We start from the raw sequence: 21,577 nt of genomic DNA on the forward strand, positions 1-21,577 counted from the left end.
ATCCCCCGGTGTCCTTCACGAAGAGTTGGCGAGCTATCTCGGACACACCAAATAAATTATAAATTCCTGCTTTTTGCAGTCAATGATGCTATCCCCAACCACTTGCTGTATATTAATAAGAATGACAAAAAAGAAAAGAAAAAGAACAGGTGTCCAAAACTACAACAACAAAGAACCACAGAAAAAAAAAAACAATAATTCAAATTTAGAAGGGAAAAATAGTTAAAGAGTATCTTACCTCTGCCTCCTCTCAGTCTTTGCCACCTCGCGTGCACGTACAGCATCTTCGTTTCGCCGGCGACGGCGGTCGCCTTTGTTGACAGCCTGGAGTCTCATTTGCTGCAGCTTGTAAGAGCGTTGGTACGCAGTCACGATACGGCGTAAGCGTGTTGTCAGTGCAGATGCCGGAGGCCAATGCATCTTGCCACCTTCATCACCAGATGCCAGACTTAAATCTAGGCCAGAGCGCAAAACATTAGCAACAACATGCAACCTGTGTCTGGCCACGGCAAATGCACAACATTAAATAAGCAGCAATCTCACCTTCTGGCTGGCCCAATTTGAGATCCAATGGCGAAGATGAGAAAAACTGAAGGGGAGAGAGAAAACAGTGAAAAAGGCAAACACTGTTGATGAGAGCTATCATAATGGAGAGAACATTTTAAACACAAGCCATTGACATAGCATCGTCTACGATGAAATTGATGTGATCGAAGTCATTCTCACCTCCAAGTCCAGTTCATCCCGGTAGGGGCGTGCTGGCTTATATTCTGGGTCTTCACCCTCGTCCCGGTCAAAGTCAGCCCTAAGAACATGAAAGCAAGTTGGCTTCAAAATCTCTCTGAGAATACAGATAACCCCGATAAATGCCCGGTCACACCTTGACGTTTTAGCCAGAGATGGCAACGTATTAAAATGTATGTAAAACGCTGGCTTACATTGAACTTTTGATGTTTTTTTTTTAAAGATTCGGACGTATTCATAGCGACTTGGTCTTATGTATAACGCATTGGTAACGGACACAGAACGTTTCGTTGTGTTATAGATAACTTATACCAACGAATGCTGAACCTGTTGTCGGCCTACACAACCGATGCCCAACGATAGTCTAACTTAGGCATAGCGCGTTGCACGCATCGCCGACGATGTCGTGACGTAGCCTATTAAAAGGCTGACGCACAACGATTCGAATCATAACTGCCGTAGAAATGGAAGTGACAACATCGCGGTCACACCTTGGTGATCCAGCGTATGCCGACCTAAGAAAAATGTGTCTAAAACGTTGGGGCACGTCAAATACGGTATGAGTAAGTTTGGTATACGTGAGTAGAACGCTAAAGTACGCTATCATACGTCGTAGTAAGTAGAGTACGTCAAGAAATTTTAAACATGTTCAAAATTTTTGGGCGTACTCTGCGTATGACACACGTTCCGCATGCAATGGGGATAAGTTTTACACACGATATGTGGACGCTTACACACGTCCACAAAGGCTACTTATAAGCTACTCATAAGTCGAAACACGTCGCGGTAATGTCTTTTTTACGCGAAACTTATTTCTAACTTATGCTTGATGTGCTTTGAACCAATTCTTTACGTAGTCCCAACACACATCGACGTATGTAGACGTATTCCAATGACGTCTTCCGGTCGACAAAAAAAATAAATGAACGTGTTTCTAGCTTACAACTGCCATATAAAGACGTGTTCCCAGCGGTTTTGGGAATTGGTATATAAAAATGCTGCTCATAAAAGGGGAACCCAACAGTGTTTTCGAGTCCTTTTTGAGTCGATGTCCATGTCAGCAGTAACAGTATCAGTATCAGTATCAGTATTAGTAGTAGTTTGTTCATGTTGGCAGTAGTAGGCGAGTGTGAGGGGGAGGGTGTGGGTTATGATGGATCGTCCTTGCGTCCGCGTGTCCACGGGTAGGAGACATCTTTTCACCATTGTTCGAAGTTCTTCGCGGCTAATTTTTTATGGGACTTTTTCAACAATGAGCTATAGCTTGTTTTTACGATTTAGGTCTATTCATAACGGGTTGGACAAATGCACAATGAACTAATAATGTGCATAGAGCGCTTCGATAACTTATAGATACGGTATACCAACGAATAATTATCGTGAAGCCGGCGTTCGAAAACTATGCCCAACGATAGCCTAACTTATCCATATCGTGTGGCAGTTTATCTTTGCCGGTGACGTAGGGTTTGCTATTCATAGGCTGCCACTCAACGATTTAAATGGCTGCATCTCCACTATTGAAAGTAGACGCTTGCGCTCAACAATTGGATTTTTTTTACACTCAACGACTTTTAAACGGTACCACTCAGCTATTTTCATTGTTTACAATGAACGATTTAAATTGCTGTCACTCGCCTTTGTTTTTTGACGCTGGGGTTTTGAAATTTGAAGCGTTTCTTCTGAACGTGTTAAAATGCTCAAACTCGACTATTTTAAATAGATGCTGCCGATGGACAATTGGAATCCTAGCCAAGCTAGACATCGAAGTGTGAACATCCTCGTTATGCCGAAGAAAAATTTGAAGAATGCTGCAAATAAGTGTCCTGGCCGTGGCCGTGGATGCTGACGCAAGGACAATCCATTATACCGACGTCTTTCAGCCTATGAGTAACTTAAAAGCAACGTCTGTCGATGTGTGGCAACGATCGCGTAACGTGCCAACAACACGTTAATCATAGGTTATAAATAAGTTTCGGGTACGCTAAACATTACCTCGGCGTGTCTCAACTGATGATTAACTTACAAGTAGCATGTGTTGACGTCTGTCAACGATCGCAGACCGTGCATACAACTTGTGGCCAGCGTAGCGGAACGTGTGAGTCATACGCCGGCATACGTCGTGAAATTTCAAGCATGAAAAAATTTGAGGACAACCAAAAAGTACAACGTTTAAAGCCAGCGTACGACGACGTATGGCAGTGTTTTTCAGCGTGCTCTCAATGTTATCAAAACTTACCCATAACGTATTCAACGTGTGCCAGCGTTTTAGAAAAAAAATTCAAAAATCGGCACACGTTGGCTAAAACGTCAAGGTGTGACCGGGCCTTAAGTCAGTATCCTACATAATTACGGTCATTTCCTCTTACATCTGTAGCAATGCATTGCAGATTCATGAACTGCATTAGCCACACCTGAACCAGACAATGTACAAGAACCTTGAATCACAGCATATACTTAGGACAATCCTCTTGAAGTTCTTCCTTAACAATCCTCTTGAAGAGGTTCAGTCACTCAAACATTTGGGAATCACCAGTCCTTCATTGGCACAACTGAACTCTTATCTACCTACAAGGCCTTCATCCACAGGTTGGAGTATGACCTTCCTCTCTGGGCTGTTGTCCCTGCTCAGTTTGACACCATGGAAACAAAGGCCTTCAAAACCATTGGCATCTCCCACAATGAAGTTGCATGAGTCTATGGGACCGATCTCTATCTTTGACCACCTCCCTTCTGGTTTTGCACAGTATGCCCTTCCTATACTCAGGAAGTGCACTTCCACCCTGCTTATAGACCTCTGCTGGAATACTGTCAACTCCCGGGGCCTTGTGGGATTTCAAACACACTTTTGCACAAATATTCTCTTTGTGGGATGGGGTTCATCCAATTTGAAGTTTCTCTACACGGTATAATCGCTATTGGAGCTTCCTGCACCATGTTTTTGTCCCCAAAAGTGCTCTGACTATCGATTACTGATGGCTTCCTTCAGTATGCAGGGTTGTGCGATCAGAGGATCACAGTGGTGCTTGCGTCTGGAGGAAAGGTCGGTAAATGGTCTTCAATGACTCGTAAAAAGATCTTATGTTATCACTGTCGGCGAGGCTCTGTCTTCTCTGCCAGTACTTTCCACTTGTCGTTTTGAATGGCTCAAAGGTTGGTCTGTCGGATATTGCAGGCTTCAAGATAAGCACCTTTTACATATTGGTCACCAGGTCTCGCAAGAAATTTTGTATGACAGCAGCGTTTCTTTTGGAGCAGATCTTGGATTTCGGAGTAGTTTTCGTCGAACCAGTCCTTGTTCCTCCTCTCTGTGTAACCAACCACGTCCATTAGCATTTCCTGAAGAACCGATCGCAGCTGCCTCCACTGTTCATCTCGGTCCGTTTCAGCATATGGGAACATCTCATCGTTGAGCTTAATTACCAGTTTGCTCTCAAAAGCTGCTTTAACCTCTGGAAGACCTTGTTAGGGTTAGAATGGTCTTGGAGTTTCTTTGTTAGAAGACCTTTCTCTTGGAAGGTGATCTGTGCATGGAGCACTTCGCGGTCGCATGTGATCTGCCAGTTACCTCCTTCTGTTGAAACTTCGAAAATCCAGACTCACTGCTCACCTCCGCTGTTTCGTTCCTCTTTTTTCCCCCACCTGTGGAACCAACTTCTTTTGTCTTTTCAATCTCATTCTTCCCTCCAGGGCTTCAAGACTGTTGTTGACACCACCATCTCAGATCATGCCCCATCCACAACCATCATCTTTTCTACCCCCATTGACCCCCACCCCCCAATCCCCACCCCAAGCACTCTTTCCGAGTTCCTAGTTTTTCCACCCACTTCTGTGATTGAGAGCTTGCGGCTGTATCCATCTTGTCCACGTAGTGCTGTCCCCGTTTCCCTGATTCTGCCACACGTTTTTTATTCCTCCAAATCTCCCTCTATTTTGTCCCTGAACCCAACAGTTAGTATATCCCCCTACTCTCCTCGACTGTTACTTTGATTGTGTTACTTTCCATTGGCTTCGAGACCGTTAAAAAAAAATAACCACCCTAAGAAACAAAGAAAGATGTCATGCATAGCACGATACTTGCAAAAGCCATAAAACAAATCTGACCTTAAAAAAACCAATTGCTGGTTGAATTCAATGACAAAATACACAAAAACCTCAAATTTCAAGTCAAATGGATGAAATTGAGGATTTTAGAAATCCCACCCCGGTTAACTTTTGGCCTATTTTAACTTTTCGGTCGATGTTGATCTCAACAATAATTGGTGCTTGAATTCAATGACGAAACATACAACTCCTCTTCAAATTTCAATTCAATCAGATGAAAATTGACAATTTTAGAAATGTGGCCGATGCTGGCCTTTTGTGACCTCAAAAATAATTGATGACCTCAAAAATAAATTGGTGCTTGAATTCAGTGACTTGATCTGAAAATTCTGTTCAAACTTCTAATCAATCAGAGAAAAATTGAGGATTTTAGAAATTTGACAAATTTCTTGACCTCTTGACCTCAAAAACATGAGGCTTCTTGCTTATGAAGAATTCTACCATGTGGTGAAGTTTTGTGAAGATCGGTTTAAAATTGTGACCTGTACGTGATAAACATAAAAACAGAGAGACAGACAGACAGAGACAGAAGAACGCATGCAACCAACCAATATACTTGAAAAATATTCGATTTTCGCAAGAAATACACACTAAAACGGATAAATCCGAGGCCAGATCCTGTATACTGTGTTCATTTATCCATTACATCCTTGTAATCCTATCTGCATGTAATACGTGGGAAACATTATCCAAGATCCTTTAGACACGACAGGGAACAAACTGTCTGTGTATTCCTGCTCCGACACAAACAGTCACAGAGACTAGTCTGTTTTAATGCAGGAGCATTACTATTGCTGTTCCTGTCAAGCACACACACCACAGGTAGAGAGTGGGTGGCTTTTTGGACAGCTTGTAAAATATTTGAACACAATCATGAGAACATTTGTGTTCAATATACTTGGTTGCGCACAAGAAAAATATACAAATTTCAACATTTTGTGCCGAGGATATCTTGAAAAGAGAAATAGCCGAACCTCAGATTCTTTCCATCTATAAGATCAACATCATTTATCCATCACTGCATTCCTTTCTCTTCCTTTACTCAATTTATTCACAATTTACATACAATGTAGACTTTTGTTTGGAATGGCATTTTCTTCAAACGACGACGATCAAATTTGAATGTCGCTTTTGTGCATTTAATTGGCCATGACCTGTGATCAAATGAAAAACATGCTAAGCATATCTCCTGTCATCTCAAGCAATGCTAGGGGCTGGGAGGATGGCCTAAGGGTACGCACTCTCGTCTCGAAGCTGTCTTGCCTGGGTTTGAATCTCAGCCCAAATATAAACTGTCATCCTGATGTTTCACAGGCAGGGTGAATAATCAATGTGTGTCCCCCGTCCCTTGGATGGACGATAAACTGGTGTCCCTTCTGCTGACATTACTTAGTATACGTTAAAAACCCCCTGGTGTCCTCCACGAACTATCACTGGTGCAATGAACAAATCACAAATTCTGCACACAAAATGAATGAAGCAATGCTAAGGAATTGTTGCATGTCAAACCTCCGTATAGCAGAAATTTTACGAAAGGAGTGAAATGCCATAACACATGGGTGCACAAAGCATGCGTCACATAAGTACCCATCGGCAAAGTCGCTCGCTCTCTGCTCTGCAGCAATCGCTTGCTGATCCGGCATGCCCACCCTCTCAAGGAAACAGAGTGCAGCATCGGCTCTCATAGAGTTGTACTTCTCATAGCCTGTAAAGTGAGATAAATAGTACTCAGAGTGAAGCTGAGATGGGGGAGGCATGCCATACTTAACTGCTGACAAAAGGCAAAATAAATACAATCGTGATATACAAAGTCTCAAAAATGAAGGAAATACATTCATCACCAAATAACCACACCAGGCAAGAGTGCATGGAAATAGAAAGGGAGAATATATAAATATATTGTTACGAATTTGGAAACCTATCGCACACAACATTCAGGTCCTATTAGTGCTGCAGCATAGCAAACCAATTGGTCGACTTTTCATAAAAGCACCAAAATTGGTACATATGTTGACTAATGTATTCTGAACAATTCTGGATATGGAGCCACTCGAGATTTTGCCTTGGTCAGCTTTGGCGGCCATTTTGGAAAATGGCCGCCATTCTACTTTAACAACATGGGATATCTGTCATTGTTATTCTCTTTGTAGGTTTCTCAGAGGTGATAAATGTGATGTGATGTGCATTTCATCTCCATGTGATGTGCATTTACGAAGGAAAACAATACAAATGCCATTTGTGTTGATTTATTATATTTCCAACCATTGTATTGGGGAAAAATGGTCATTTTTATGGGAAAAATCCATTTTCGCACAGCATCAGTGACAGGTTCAGAAGCATTTTGTTGTGGTGGTGGTAGTGGTGGAAGTGGTGTTGTAATTGGTAATATTGGTGTAGTAGTAGTAGTAGTAAGTAGTATTAGTGTGGTGACACGGTATCAGCATTCGTGGGGCATGGGAAGAAATCTGCCTGGGCCACATGGAACTCGTTTCCAGAACTGACAGCTTCTCTTGTGATTCTGACCACCACGCCAGTCAACATCCAGGAAGACAATACACTGCATTGAAAGGTTTGTGGTGCTCCTCTATGACCGCACCAGTCCATATACGGACGTCAACGAGGCCAGAGAGAAACTCTTCGCCAAGAGGAACTCCGTCCAGCGCATCCCACCTACCTACGATGCTTTGGAACAGCATGTGAAGAGATCAGTCTTACAGGGTGGCTATGTCTGGGGGCAGGTCTTGGTCCCTCAACCCGTGCTTGCATCACCAACAAGCTGGGGCTGGCGGCAAACAGAGGATGGGTCCTACGAACCGCTCTGGACCACACTCCCTGAGGCTTCAAAAAGCTGCTTCAAGCTGGTGTCGTGCGGCCGCAAAAAAGGCTGTAGAAACCGCTGCAAATGCAAGAAGGCTAATCTGCAATGCACTGGACTGTGTGCTTGTGAAGGAGAATGCCAGTAGACAGATGCAGTAGACACAGACCGAGATATCGGCCCAGCTTAGAATGTGCAAATGCAAAGTCGCATTGTTTGTAAAAGTGTTGACTTCTAGATCCAGAGCCAGTACACTTGAGCTCAGAAACTCATATTGTACTAGACTGATGTATGCGTGTACCATGGTAGTAGAATGATAGTGGACAGTAAACCATAGCCACTTCAAAGTGAAGTGTGCAATAATTTGACTACATTTTCTGAGTTTGTCATTATCACGATTATCAGTTCCCTTTTCAAAATAGAGTAAAGTATTGTTGTGGTTTCCCGCCCGTCGGCATGCGGGCGACCGCTTTTAGCCAATGGCGGTCGCTCTCGCCCACCGAACAGGCAAACTTAGTCGCAGCTTTCGGAACAACACCGAAATCCAGCCACGGGTGTGTTTTAAATCACACCGAAAATCAGCCAGCTATTCTGTCCGCGCGCGACAGGATCCGATCGCCGAATTGTCGATTTACCGAAGTATGCGCGCAGACAGAAATGCCGGGGATTTACACCTCGACGGGACCTGTTTAGAAACGAGCCGCTAAGCAGCTCGCCCCGTTTGCGATTTGCCGAGCAGTGTATATCGCCAAGCCCCACCGGATCCTATTACTTTATCGGCTATTAAAAAGCCAGCTAAAATCCCGTACGCAGCAATGGCAACTCAAATGAGAAAAAGACGCACGAACAGGTCAACATTGAGACAGGCACATCTTTTTACACATGACACATAAGCAATGCAATGGAGCAATGGGGGAAGGGGGAAAGGGGAGAAGGTTCGAATAAAAGGAAGCCTGCAGCCGTTCTCTATAATTACTATTCACAGTCACTTAAACAGGTTTACTTAGGACTGGCACCACAAACACACACACAAAAACCCAGAAAGAAATAAAAGGAAAACGTGACCGTGTGGTGAGTTCCCTGAGCTTGTGTCCTCCACGATCCGACTCCGCACACGATCCAAAGTGACTCCGTCACGACCACCGACCCCCTCAGAGTGCCTTCGATCCAGTGAGCCACCTCGCTCACAATCCTGAGGCGACCCAGTCAGCGCTATCCAGCGAGCGCGCACGATCAGAGAGAGACCCCGTCTTTCCGTCCGCTCACACGCACACCTCAGACCTTTTTCTCTCGTCCAGTCGATCCAGCGCCTCCGTCTTTTATCCACGGAGCCCCGCCCCCCTCTCGCCTCCCGCCCCTTCTTCCAGCACGCGCGAGAAACTTCCCGAAGGAGGCGTTTTCCCACCAAAATCGGGGTCCCCTCGCCGCTGCAGTGTTGGTGGCCTTCACCACTGGCATCTTTTCCCGCCTCGCAGGGTGGAATCTTCTGTGTTGGCCGGCGGAGATGCCATCCGTAGGGGGAATGGGGAGGGGCCGTCTGCCTGCTTGCCTCGACGAATCCAGGCTTCTGGCAACCGTTGCTGAGGTGGAAACGCAGTGGTGTGGTGATGCGGTTGGTGGTTGAGGTGGTCGTGGTTGTTGTGGTTGGTAGTAGTGATGGTGGTGTGGTCGTGGTGGTTGTGGTTAACGTTTTGTGGTAGTCGTGATTTTGGAGGAGGTGATTGTGGGGAAGGTGGTTGTTGTAATGGTGGCACGGTGGGCGTTGTGGTCAAGGTGGTTGTGGTTAACGTTTTTTTGTAGTCGTGATTTTGGAGGAGGTGATTGTGAGGAAGGTGGTTGTTGTTATGGTGGCATGGTGGGCATTGTGGTCGATGGTTGTTCCAAAATAAAGACAGCAAAAGAAAAACACTATCTCAAAGATCACAGCCCGGGCAAACGAAAAATTTCCGCTAGACGACGGTGGGGAAATCTATCTGAACACAGACTTATCGACATAACTGATCTTAGGACCTATATGGTGTCCTGGGAATTTCCACAACCGTAACACAATGTAATCTATAATGCAATTTTTGTTGATTCCAAACCCATTGAATGTGATGAATATCATTTGACTCTTGTTCTCCAGGCAATAATGGGTACTTTTCAGCGAAAAGTTTCAGGAGAGTAGCAATTTACAAATCAAATAATGGCTTTTTTACCGAAAATACTGGCTCATAATATTTGAATACGCCTTTTCATGGTCAATTTACTGAATTTTACACTTTCCTTATATCTACCACCAATACAATAAGAAAATAAGAGCATATAGCCAATTTTGCTAAAGTAGAAGGGCGGTCATTTTGGAAAATGTTCGCCGAAGCTGACCAAGGCACAATCTCGGGTGGCTCCATATCTAGAATTGTTCGGAATACATTATTCTACATGTGTACCAATTTTGGTGCTTTTATGCAAATTTGAACAATTGATCTGAAATATCAGACTACGCTGCAGGACTATATAGATTAGTTATATCGGTAAGTATGTGTTTTATAGATAGCTTCCTTTCCCTTGTCTTATGGGTAAATAAATGTAAATGCACTGAGAGTTACTTTGATAGGGTTTTTCTTTTATTTTTCCACGTTCCCCTCACTGACTGGCGCCATTGTTCTTCGTGCGTTCAACCACGAACGTGGGCGGGAATTCGCTCGAGACGACGCCTGGAATGAGAGGGGTGGGCTCCTTGGCCAATCAGGGGCTTCACCACCTCAGATCGGGACTCCGCCCAGAATGAGCGGGGTGGGCTCCTTGGCCAATCAGGGGCTTCACCACCTGAAATCGAGAACGGAGAGGGCGGAGACGTCCCCCCCCCCATGGGGGACTTCTTCTTGGCGTGGTGGTCGCGATTGGGGTGGTCGTCTCGCTGGGCTCGTCGTGCTGGCCTTCTCTCGCCTTGGTCCTCGTCCTCCTCCTCCTCCGTGGATCGAGCCGCTTGAAGACCGCACGAGGCGGGCAGGTCCAAAATAGACCCTGGCCTTCAGCTCCACTATCCTCAGAGCTGAAGGCCGAAATAAAGGCGTCAGCCACCACTTATTGTGTGTGTGTGTGTGTGTGTGTGTGTGTGTGTGTGTGTGTGTGTGTGTGTGTGTGTGTGTGTGTGTGTGTGTGTGTGTGTGTGTGTGTGTGTGTGTGTGTGTGTGTGTGTGTCCATGGGCCCATCCTCTAAGTAGTAAACTGTGAAGTGCCTGTGCTGTATATATTTGCATTTCATTTATTAAGAGTCGGTTTAGTTCTGCTCTGTGTTTCCCCTTTCCCTATTGTAAATACATATCCCATTTGTTGAATGTTCCAGCTCGTCCTCGTCCTTTCCTCCATTGGCTTCGCGTGCTGCGTGTTGGGGATTAGCTGGCCATTGCCGTTGTAACAGGATAATCGGGACCGACGGTTCTTGGCGATTAAACCGCTTGGAATCGCACACGGAACGAGCGTGCTAAGCAGCTCGTTTTCGTACGAGTTCTGTCGAGGGTGAATTTCCCCGGTAGTTGGACCACGTGGGTATTTAGGTAAATTGAAATTGGCAATCGACCCTACCCCACATGGTCTATCCATTGGTGAACTTCGGTCCAGTCAGGACCCGTCGGCTGCGGACTTATCCGGGGCGATGACCTATACATTCCGGGCGATCGGTCAGGCCGACTTGCAGCTCCATCTCGCGGTCGTGCCCGCAGCCGATACCCGGCCCTGCAACAATATATATATATATACATATATATATATACATATATATATATATATATATATATATATATATATATATATATATATATACATATATATATATATATACACATATATATATATATATACATATATATATATACATATATATATACATATATATATATACATATATATATACATATATATATATACATATATATACATATATATATATATATATATATATATATATATATATATATATATATACATATATATATATATATATACATATATATATATATATATATATATATATATATATATATACATATATATATATACATATATATATATATATATATATATATATATATATATATATATATACACATATACACACATACACATATACAGTATATACAGTCATGCGCCACTTAACGATGGGGTTACGTTCTGAGAAATGCGTCGTTAACCGACGTCGTCGTTGTGCAAACATCATATTTTTTATTTTTTTTCGTTTTCGAACATCGTTTTCGAACATCGTACTTACACAAACCCAGACACCTAGGTTATATGGTATAGCCTATTGCTCCTCGGCTACAAACCTGTACAGCATGTTACTGTACTGAATACTGTCGGCAATTGCAACATACATCCAAGAGAGACGGAAGATGCGTTAGTTTTACCTTTGTGCTGTTCATGACGGCCATGTATGTTGTTAGCGGCAGCTTAAAATCTCCTCTCGCATAGATTATCGAAAGGTGAATAAATAGCGTTTGGATTTTATAAATACATAATTATTGCATCGATGTTATAATTTATAAATGAAGAAACGAGCACCTGTCAATTGTGATATATATTTTCAGAACAGTGCGATTGTTTTAACAACATAAAAAGCTTCACCAAAAATAAATTTGTGTTTTTATTTCGACTGTAACAACACGATTTATTCACAGAATTCTTCCATTCAAAGGTAATTTACTTGCTGGAAGGTAAACGTGCAAGCATTGGTTAAGTTTGAAAGCCGATTTCCTTGAATCCCAAATTTAGCACGACCATGCTTTTTTCGCGATGACATTTTATGGACCTCAACGATCGCATTATAACGGGGCCACACTGTCGTTGTTTATTATCATTATGAAGTATTATGTACTGTACATAATTGTATGCGCTATTTTATATGACTGGCAGCGCTACGTTGGCTACATCACTCGGCGATAGGAATTTTTCAGCTCCATTATAATGGAGCTGGCAGATCCGTCGTATATGTGATCCGTCGTTGCCCGAAACGTCATTATGCGGCGCATGACTGTGTATATACATATATCTTAAAAGAGGTGGAAACCAAAAGGCAGCACAAGCTCTTCACAGGAAAGGAAAGCTCAAATAAGGTTTAGAGAGAAAGTGGGTTGGAGAGAAATCAAGGGGAGGGTTTAAGAGGCTTTTCCAAAAAAAAGAGAAAACAAGTGGAAGTCCATGCATTGCGTGTCAAGCCATTGTGTAATTATTTTTCCTTCATTCCCAGATGATTTCTCATGACGATGCTCGATTCAATGGGATTTGGAACGAATTATATTCATGTGAGAGTTTTCTGTTGTTTCTCAGACAGAAATTTGAACTGTAAACGACGATACTTGAACATACAAAGCACACTTGAGACATTTCCACTTGTTGAACTTAAAAAAGTAACAGAGTCTAAATAATAAAGTCACTCATGAAATCGGAACTTGAAAGAAAAATTAAAGAAAAAAACGTACAAGGTGCAAAAAAAAGCACTGAAAATGATAAGAGACTTCAGACCTGCATGTAGCATGTGTTAGATCCCGAAATTAAGAGATAGTTTGTCGTTTACCTCTAAGACGGACGTTTTGAATCTTACAACACTCATTTCAGAGACGACAACTTAGACGGTGTGCGGTTTCACGAGGGGTTTAGTATGACTCTCAAGTAACCAATTTAACATCCACTTATCAATTTCAATAATTTATGATGGAACATAGATGCGAAAACAGGAATCCGTATCTTAGACAAGGTTTTGACAAAAGTGTGGTGGGATTAATTAAGATCAGAGAGTGAGTGGCATGTGAGTGAGTCGAACATAGATGCGACGTAACGCTGTGACGTAGGGTAGACGGACAATGAAAAGGAGACTGTAACGTAGGGTAGACAGACAGGACACCAAAAGTTTTCCCCTCATCCCAGTGTTTAGTCGATACTCGACACGCAAAAAACAAACATAATAAAATGGACCCAACTGCAATGCCAAGCAATTTTAGGCATGCAATGATAAGGCTTTGGCCACTGACCATTGGTGGAACTATCAACTTCTGGCAATCTATAACCTCATCTCCACCATGTGATAGAGAATACGAACTAACAAGAAAAAAACGAAGAAGCATTGATGGAGAAGATCACAAAGTAAAGTTCATTCTCCTTGTCAAGAGCGATTCTACAACAAAAGGTGTTCCCCAGGCCAAGCAATTTTAGGCATGCAATGATAAGGCTTTGGCCACTGACCATTGGTGGAACTATCAACTTCTGGCAATCTATAACCTCATCTCCACCATGTGATAGAGAATACGAACTAACAAGAAAAAAACGAAGAAGCATTGATGGAGAAGATCACAAAGTAAAGTTCATTCTCCTTGTCAAGAGCGATTCTACAACAAAAGGTGTTCCCCAGGTCATGTAGAGTAATGGCATGAGATGCTGTCAATCCAGGCCGACACGGAACTTCCGTTTGAATGGATATCCTTTCATGGCCAACCAATTTACTTCAATAACGTGTATTCTATCAATTTTTTTGGTATACATAATCAAGGAATGTGGAAGAGCAAGTACAAGTACAACACATGGGATGGATCAGGACACAACAGGACAAAAGGAACAGTTGAGATGAGAGGGGGGGGGTAAACACCAACAACAGAGTTGAAGGCCAAGATAGAGACAGCATTGGACAACAAATGGGTATGAGGAGGAATTGGGGGGGGGGCAGGAGAGGATGCATTCATTTGGTAGACAAGATGGATATGGAAGGAAACTCCAAGGTGGGAAAACTACAAATTTGGAAAGAGGGGGGATTGGTGTAGGGTGAGGAAGAGGGTGTTAACGAGGGAAGAAAAGATCATGGTTTTTGATTGGGGACAATCTGAGATGGTGGTGGAGCAGGTGTCTTGAAGACCTGGAGGGAAGAATGAGATTGAAAAGGTGATGGAAGTTGGTTGCACAGGCAGGAAAAGAAAAAAAGGAATGAATGAGTGGAGGTGAGCAGTGATCCTGGATTTCCGTAGTTTCACCAGAGGAGGTTGATGGTGGACTGTATGTGCCCTGCAGAAACCTGGTGGGTGGACAAAGCACAGAAAGAGCAGAGGGTGCAGGACTAGAAAGACAAGGCAGAGAGACCACTGACCTGTCTGTGATGGCAAAATCATAGGCACAGACTCAACTTCACTGAGGGAGAATCCAATAATCTTAAAGGCTATGGTTTCCACGGCATCAAGCCGAGCAAGATGTGAAGCAGGGGGGTGAGCCCAAATGGGAGAGCAGTACTCCATCAAGCTGCGGATAAAGGTCTTGTTGGTGTTCAGGTGTGCCAAAGAATGACTTTGTACAATGGAGGATGCCCAGTTGGTGGCTGCCTTTGGAGGCCATCTTTGAAATGTGGTAAATATTTTGTGAAAATATTCTACATTAGAGTGCACCTGAACTTCCAATTAATTAAAAAAAAAATCATTGATTTCATAATACTCCATATCTTGTGGGTTTCAGCGATGGGTAATCCCTATAAACAATGATCAACATGTACCACCACGTCAAGTGTAACCTGAATTATCATTATGCTCACGGGGGATTTCACTGGATGTCGATTGGTTATTAAATATCGTTAAAAATTAATGTCTATGGCATTGTGCATAACTAATAATAACTGCATAACTTCTTCGTATGCATGTGCATGTAAATTTCAGCAGCAACTTGGTAATGGTGGAAACAATGTTTTTTTTAATTAAAAATGCATTCCTCTATTGTCCAATTATCACTAATCAGTCAGGAACATTAATCATTTTGTCTTCAGCAAATATCAGCTCCATGGAAATCCTATAAAATCATGTATGCCATAAGAACAATTAGGCAGGCCAAAGCTGGTTCAACAGTCTTCATGAGACGATATCCTCAAATTTCCTCCACCACCGAAAGTTATGTTTTCACGTCTGATTGTTTGTCTTAAAGTCTGTCTGTCTGTGAACTGTATAATCACAGAATGGACGGATTTGGACAAAACTTGGTTGACAGGTTGGGTTTGGGAGAAGGATAAATTGATTTGATTGTAGTGAAGATCTGGATCTAAGAATTTTCAGTGATTCTTCATCATTGAGGGATGGGGCCAAAAGCAATACATAAAACAATATTTCAAAAAGTTATGGATGGATTATGACAAAAATTGGTGGATGAGTTGGGAAGGTGACAAGAACAAGCCGATTGGATTTTGGTTATGGTCTGGATGCAGACCCGGCTTATCAGTGGGATACAAAACAAACTGTTCAGCCTAGCGGGGGTATGTGCTCGACCCAGCACCGTTCTTGTCTTACATCATTTCATTGGCTAATACTTCACATCTCTCGACCGGCACTCCACAGTTGCTCACCGTGCTTGAAAACGCCGATAAGCAAGGACTTATCTGCATCCCGATCCCACCACTCTGTTGGCCTTTCCGCCTGGTCCGTGTCTGGAATCCAAATGTCAATTTCACTGCAAAACACAAATAAAGTTTGAATGACAACATGTCAATAACGACTGCTGAGCTCCCACAACAAACCATCATATCAAAAGTACATCATATCATCATTTTTTTTAGCTCCTTTACACAAGTAGGTGCCACTAACAAATGAGACCAAACAATGTTAAGCGGCAGTCACCTGGTTTCCAAGGTATGGGCCAACTTTTGACCGACAATGCAGTGCAAGTTTGGGGGGGGGTTTCAGTAAACAGAGCACAACTTCATAATCATATAATTTGGAATGCACTGATCTTGACAATGAACCCGTTCTTGACATGCTAAATCAAAAAAAGAAAGCATTTTTCTGAGACTTCAATTGAACTTTGAACTGAGCTGTAACCAAAGATTAGCCTCAAACCCAAGTCACTTGTGCAATCTGATAGAGAATACCTTCAATACATGGTCTACTATCATTACTTTCATGGCCCCAATTAATTACAACTTCTTATGGGGTCAGTCAAACGAGATCTTCCTCTCCGCAACCCTCCATCCAAAGCATCTCCTCTCTGCACCACCACCTCTCCAAACCATCTCCATCACTTCCTGCCACATTAATTTTCGTCTTCCCTTTCTACTCCTGCAAATAGAATCCAAATGAAAGATCTGCCAGATGACATCCCCTCCAGGTTCATTAAAGGAAATGCAATCAAATCTGATGACTTGGAACACATTCCTATGACGTTTCAAGGTGATCGGTGTTGGGGCCTCCAACATCGGAGTGAGACCATATGGGGGAAATAAAATAATCCCAGCAAGAACAACCACCTCTCATGGAATGCTCTCAGAGAGACAGATGATGTATTGAAGATTGTGGAACATGATGATAATTGGGTCTATCATTTAAGCCAGAGTCAAAAGTGAGAGAGCAAGGAATGCAGCCAACCATGCACCACCCTTATTTATACACGTACACAAATACCTTCTTCCATCTTTCACCGAGGGTTGAGAACGAATCATAAAGACATTTAAAGCAGAGAAATCCAGTCACCGGTAATTAAAAACGCAAAATTTGAAGAAAAACAAAAGTCAATCCTCTCTTTGTGAGGTACCTGCTTTCGCTGCCTCTGAGGACCATATCAGCGTGGTCCCCAATCACCTCTTGTTTTAGGTAGTACAGCATTCGTACACGAAGCAGCACCCTGAGTACAGGACAGTCACACGTTACTTTCCGATGCCTATGTGGTCAATTTGTAAGGTTAAAAAGGCGCATTCTTCACCCGACCGACGGTATTAAAAACCAGAAGTTTTTCTCTTCTCGCTAACCAAACCACTTTTTCACCATACTATTCACCTTCTCCGTTTCTATCTGCTTTGAGCAATTATTCAAATAAAAACTCGTGCATGTGGAAGGCCGTTTGAAACGAGCTGCAACGAAAATGCTCGGGCGGACAGGAGGGGGATGGATAAGTGAGGCCATATCTTACTTGTTACATTGGTGCTTGAGGTGCTTCTTGTAGCCATCGTCGTGGAGAAGTACTTCTGGATTGCACTTTGCTAACCAATCAGCTTTCTGAGGATCCGGCATGGTGCTTGGCACCTTAACCTTCTTGCCTTTGCGACCCCGTGGTACGGGAGCAGACAAACCTGCGGACACAAAACTACTCGTGTGCTTCAGGACATTAACCCACCCCCGGTGCAAATCCCCTCCTAAAAAGTGTACATTCCATGTGAACTCTGCATCATTTCTTTGAAAACAAAAATCATGCATTCTTGTAAAATTTGTAGAAATTCCTAATTACATCACCAAAATACTTCATGTGCTCGCATTCTCCGCACAAAAAAAATGCAATAAAAGACACTCACTTGAAGGCCATGATGAAACATGGTCCTCTCACCTGAACGCAGACAGCCAAAGATAGACAGCCTGATTGAACACGGGATTGTGATATTTGCTGCTAAAGTTGCACAGGGCCATGACGGGGTGTAGCGGTCCGCCAGAGGGCAGCAGTGACAACATGGCACCACAAAATCAATCAAGGTTTACCGACGGACTGATTGATGCGTCGGTCTGACACAAGACGGGACGGCGAAAGACTGAACTTACCATGACAACAATGACGAGAGCTGATGGCTATGAACAACTTTTAAATCAACTGGAATTACAATGAGGAGCAATTTTTCAATCACATGCTCAGGGTTGTTTATCAGCAATGAGATATGGCAAAAACAAGCAAAATTTGCCTGTGAAATAACTGAACTGCTAAGCCTGTCCCATAATGCAAAGCAAAATGAAAACGATAACATAGAGGCTCTCAACTATTACACTGAGAAAAACCGTTAAAACGATGCAAATTAAAGTGATATTCGGGGAAGAATTTCTTTATTTCACCGAAACATCGATTGGTGGGAAGATCATTTTCATTTTGTTTGGTACAGCAATTTGTTATGATGCACAAGTGAATATTTGAACACCACATGCATTGTTAATTTCAATAGTTTGGAAGAATTACTCGACAAATGAAGATTTGTTAAAATATTAAATGGCCCGTTCTTCACGCAGTTCTACAATCGTGTGTGTGTGTGTGTGTGTGTGTGTGTGTCCAGGCCAGAACCTTTTTAACCATTCGAGCTTTTGTCATCAAATTTCCAACAAACCCTTAGGCCAAAAAAAAAAAATGTTGCATTGGCGTAACGGGTCACTGAAAAATAGGGTAGGTCGGTCGGGATCTTTTTTTTATTTTTTTTTTTCCCTAATAAAGCCCTCCCAAAATCTCCCCCGGCTCGAGTACCACCCCTTCTGTTGGCGGGTTCTGTCCTAAACACTTCCGGGTTTTTGCGATCGCAATCAACAAGATACTTGAAAACGATAGCAAAACAACAAAAATAGCAATAAAATAGGGTCGGCAAAATTTTTCGATAGCAAAAAAACAAAAAAAAAAAACGTAGGGTCGGCGGAATTTTTAGGGTCGGGCGGGTTACGCCAATGCAACATTTTTTTTTTTTGGCCTTATTACGAGAATATGCATGGATTTCCGTTCACGTGATAGAGTTTCACCCATGCATAGGACTGGACACGCCTGTTGCTGCTCTCATTCTCGCTCCCTCCCATCGCAAGCAGGTTGGTGGCCTGGTTTTTACCAAGTTAGGTTCTCAGGTCACATTCCCTCTGCTCTTTCATCCTTCGATCTCACCCAAGTCACACCAGGTTGCTCATATTCTTCCAGCAACACCTCCTTGTGCAACTCATAAAATTCAGGCTTACTGCTCACCAACACCACTTTGTTCTTCTCTCCTCCTGCTTGTGGAACCTATTTCCTCAATCGGTTCGATTGCACTTTTCCCTCCGGGGCTTCAAGTTGTCAGTGTCCAATCCTATCACATCTTCCTCCATTCCCACCTGTGCAATGTCTTATCGACTTTAACCCTAGCCTATCTCTCGCCATCTGTTAGCAACTCGCCATTTCCTTACCTCTTCTCTCCTCTTGTTCACGTACCCCCTTAGTCTTTGCCCTACCCCTCTTTAACCAAATGTCAGTGTGATACCTTCCATCCTGTAACCGTGCTCTTCAAGGAACCTTGACCTTACACCCCCCAAAAAATTAAATTAAAAAATTCACAATTTGCTCTGCACTTCAAGAATACGACTGCACGCTGTGTTCAAAGATGGGATGCGATGGCAGCAATGTATTAGTTTATCACCACTCATCCCCACATACTTAAGAAGGGCCAATAGGAACACTTTCAGGGGAAGGAGAAAATTTTTCTACGTAGCTTCAGCAGATCAAACACACCTTTACTTACAGAAAAACCTCTTCAGTGAAAAAGTCTTCACGCAAACAGCAACTTCAAAGCAACATATCTTTATGATTGTAAAATTTGCGACAACCTTTTTCCAGGTGTACTTAATCCAATTGGGGAGCAATAGTCCGGCAACAGTGCTACTCACCTGAGTGATTTTGCAAAGTACGTGTGCGACCATCCTCCGTGGGTGTTATCAGGTCCCAAACGAAGCCCTTTATCTTCTCATCCCCACGATAGTGCTGCAAGCAGTAGACGAGCAGTGTACGGCAAATGGCCTCCACATCACGCTCTGCTAAGCGGCGCTTGAACCTTCCATGCAAGAGGATGTCTTTCCAACGGCCCCAACTGGAGGACGACAAGCAATACAAAGTAAAGAATATCGCATAATAATAACACTGACACTACAATACAATACGACAAGAACTTTAACGATGGTACAGATGCAATCACCCATAAACAAGCAGGTTCTTCTCCACCCGGAAGCACTCTGTGCGGCCATAGCCATGGAATCGATCGTGCGGACGACGAAGGCGGAAAGTTCGATCATCGTCACTGTCTCCGTCTGAGAATTCCAAGTCTTCTCCCTTAACCGCGTCGTAGTGGCGGGTTTGCTTGCGCACACGTGGGGTGTCAATGACCAGCGTGTTCTGAAGCACAGGGGTTAAACCAATTTACCACAATGCATTTCACAAGGAAGGAATCTGCAGTTACTCATGGTTAAATCTACATTTCGGATCACCGATGTCTCTGCTTTGTCTCAAAGGACATCTTGAGGCTCTTACCCTGCGGGTGTAAGCATCCAGGTCTATTTCGGCCTTCTCTGCCCATTTCTGCCAGAAGTTAGGATCATCCAGTGCGATGTCGTCCAGATTCCCCGAGGCAACAAAACTGGCCTGGAAAAAGGAGATTCATTTTAATTCATTCATAGAATGATTATGGCTCATCTGCAGAGCTCGAATATATGTATACAAGGGAAATGACACTGGAGAAACCAACAAAGTACGGAACTTGAACTTGGAGTCTCAGTATCATGAGTTGAGTGCTCAGATGGGAGCAGGACTTCCAACCTTGGATTAAAATTATATTTAACAACAGCAATGCTTATTGACCCAATGAGTGAAACAGAATGAACACAAAGTTAAAGAAAACAAATGCAGTTTTGCTTTTACTTACAACATTACTGAATATGACTGCAGTGTGTGTACGGTCAAATTTCAAAACTATAAACCAGCATATCTGTTTTACACACAAAATTGAGGGATTGTGGGAGAGCTGGAACATGGGATAGAATGCAGTGGAAAGCTGGGAAACAACAACAGTGGGGGAAAGGGACACTTAGAAGAAGAATGAGACAAAAGGGAGGTGAGGGGGGGGGGCAAGGTGATCAACAAGGTGGATGCAAGCTCAAACACAGGGTGGAGGGGGCTGAAAGAAGAGGAAAGGAAAGATGGGGGTGAATTTGGAAAGGTGGGTGGAAAGGGGGGGGGCACAACAAACTGGAATCGAAGGAGTGAGCATGGGGAAGGTTAATTATGGTAGAAAACAACATTAATATGGATTCGGATTAAGAGTGGGGTGAGACCTGAGGTGGAGGGGGACAGACATCTTGAAGCTCTGTCGGGAAGAATGGGATTGTGCAGACTGAAGAGGGTGGTTCCAGAGGCGAGAGAAAATGGTAACAAATGAGTGGAGGTGAGCAGTGA

The 21,577-nt window shown here is 43.2% G+C and overlaps 1 protein-coding gene across 12 annotated transcripts in view; it reads right to left on the reverse strand.

The window, feature by feature from the left end:
• The window catches only part of LOC147021446 (ATP-dependent chromatin remodeler CHD8-like), a 228,651-nt gene that overhangs the window by 22,140 nt on the left and 184,934 nt on the right, over positions 1–21,577 (reverse strand). For all 12 annotated transcript variants that reach the window (XM_085891386.1, XM_085891387.1, XM_085891388.1 and 9 more), the window contains 10 exons: positions 20,657–20,767; positions 20,325–20,521; positions 20,020–20,219; positions 17,558–17,717; positions 17,183–17,272; positions 16,002–16,105; positions 6,433–6,550; positions 727–805; positions 544–589; positions 239–455 (listed from right to left, as the gene is read on the reverse strand). In XM_085891386.1, the coding sequence (XP_085747512.1) occupies positions 239–455; positions 544–589; positions 727–805; positions 6,433–6,550; positions 16,002–16,105; positions 17,183–17,272; positions 17,558–17,717; positions 20,020–20,219; positions 20,325–20,521; positions 20,657–20,767 (1,322 nt within the window). The remainder of the gene's footprint in view (positions 1–238; positions 456–543; positions 590–726; positions 806–6,432; positions 6,551–16,001; positions 16,106–17,182; positions 17,273–17,557; positions 17,718–20,019; positions 20,220–20,324; positions 20,522–20,656; positions 20,768–21,577) is intronic.

This window comes from Eptatretus burgeri, chromosome 8, assembly GCF_056783735.1.
Source record: "Eptatretus burgeri isolate ZD-2024b chromosome 8, Ebu_testis_v1, whole genome shotgun sequence".
Lineage (NCBI taxonomy): Eukaryota > Metazoa > Chordata > Myxini > Myxiniformes > Myxinidae > Eptatretus > Eptatretus burgeri.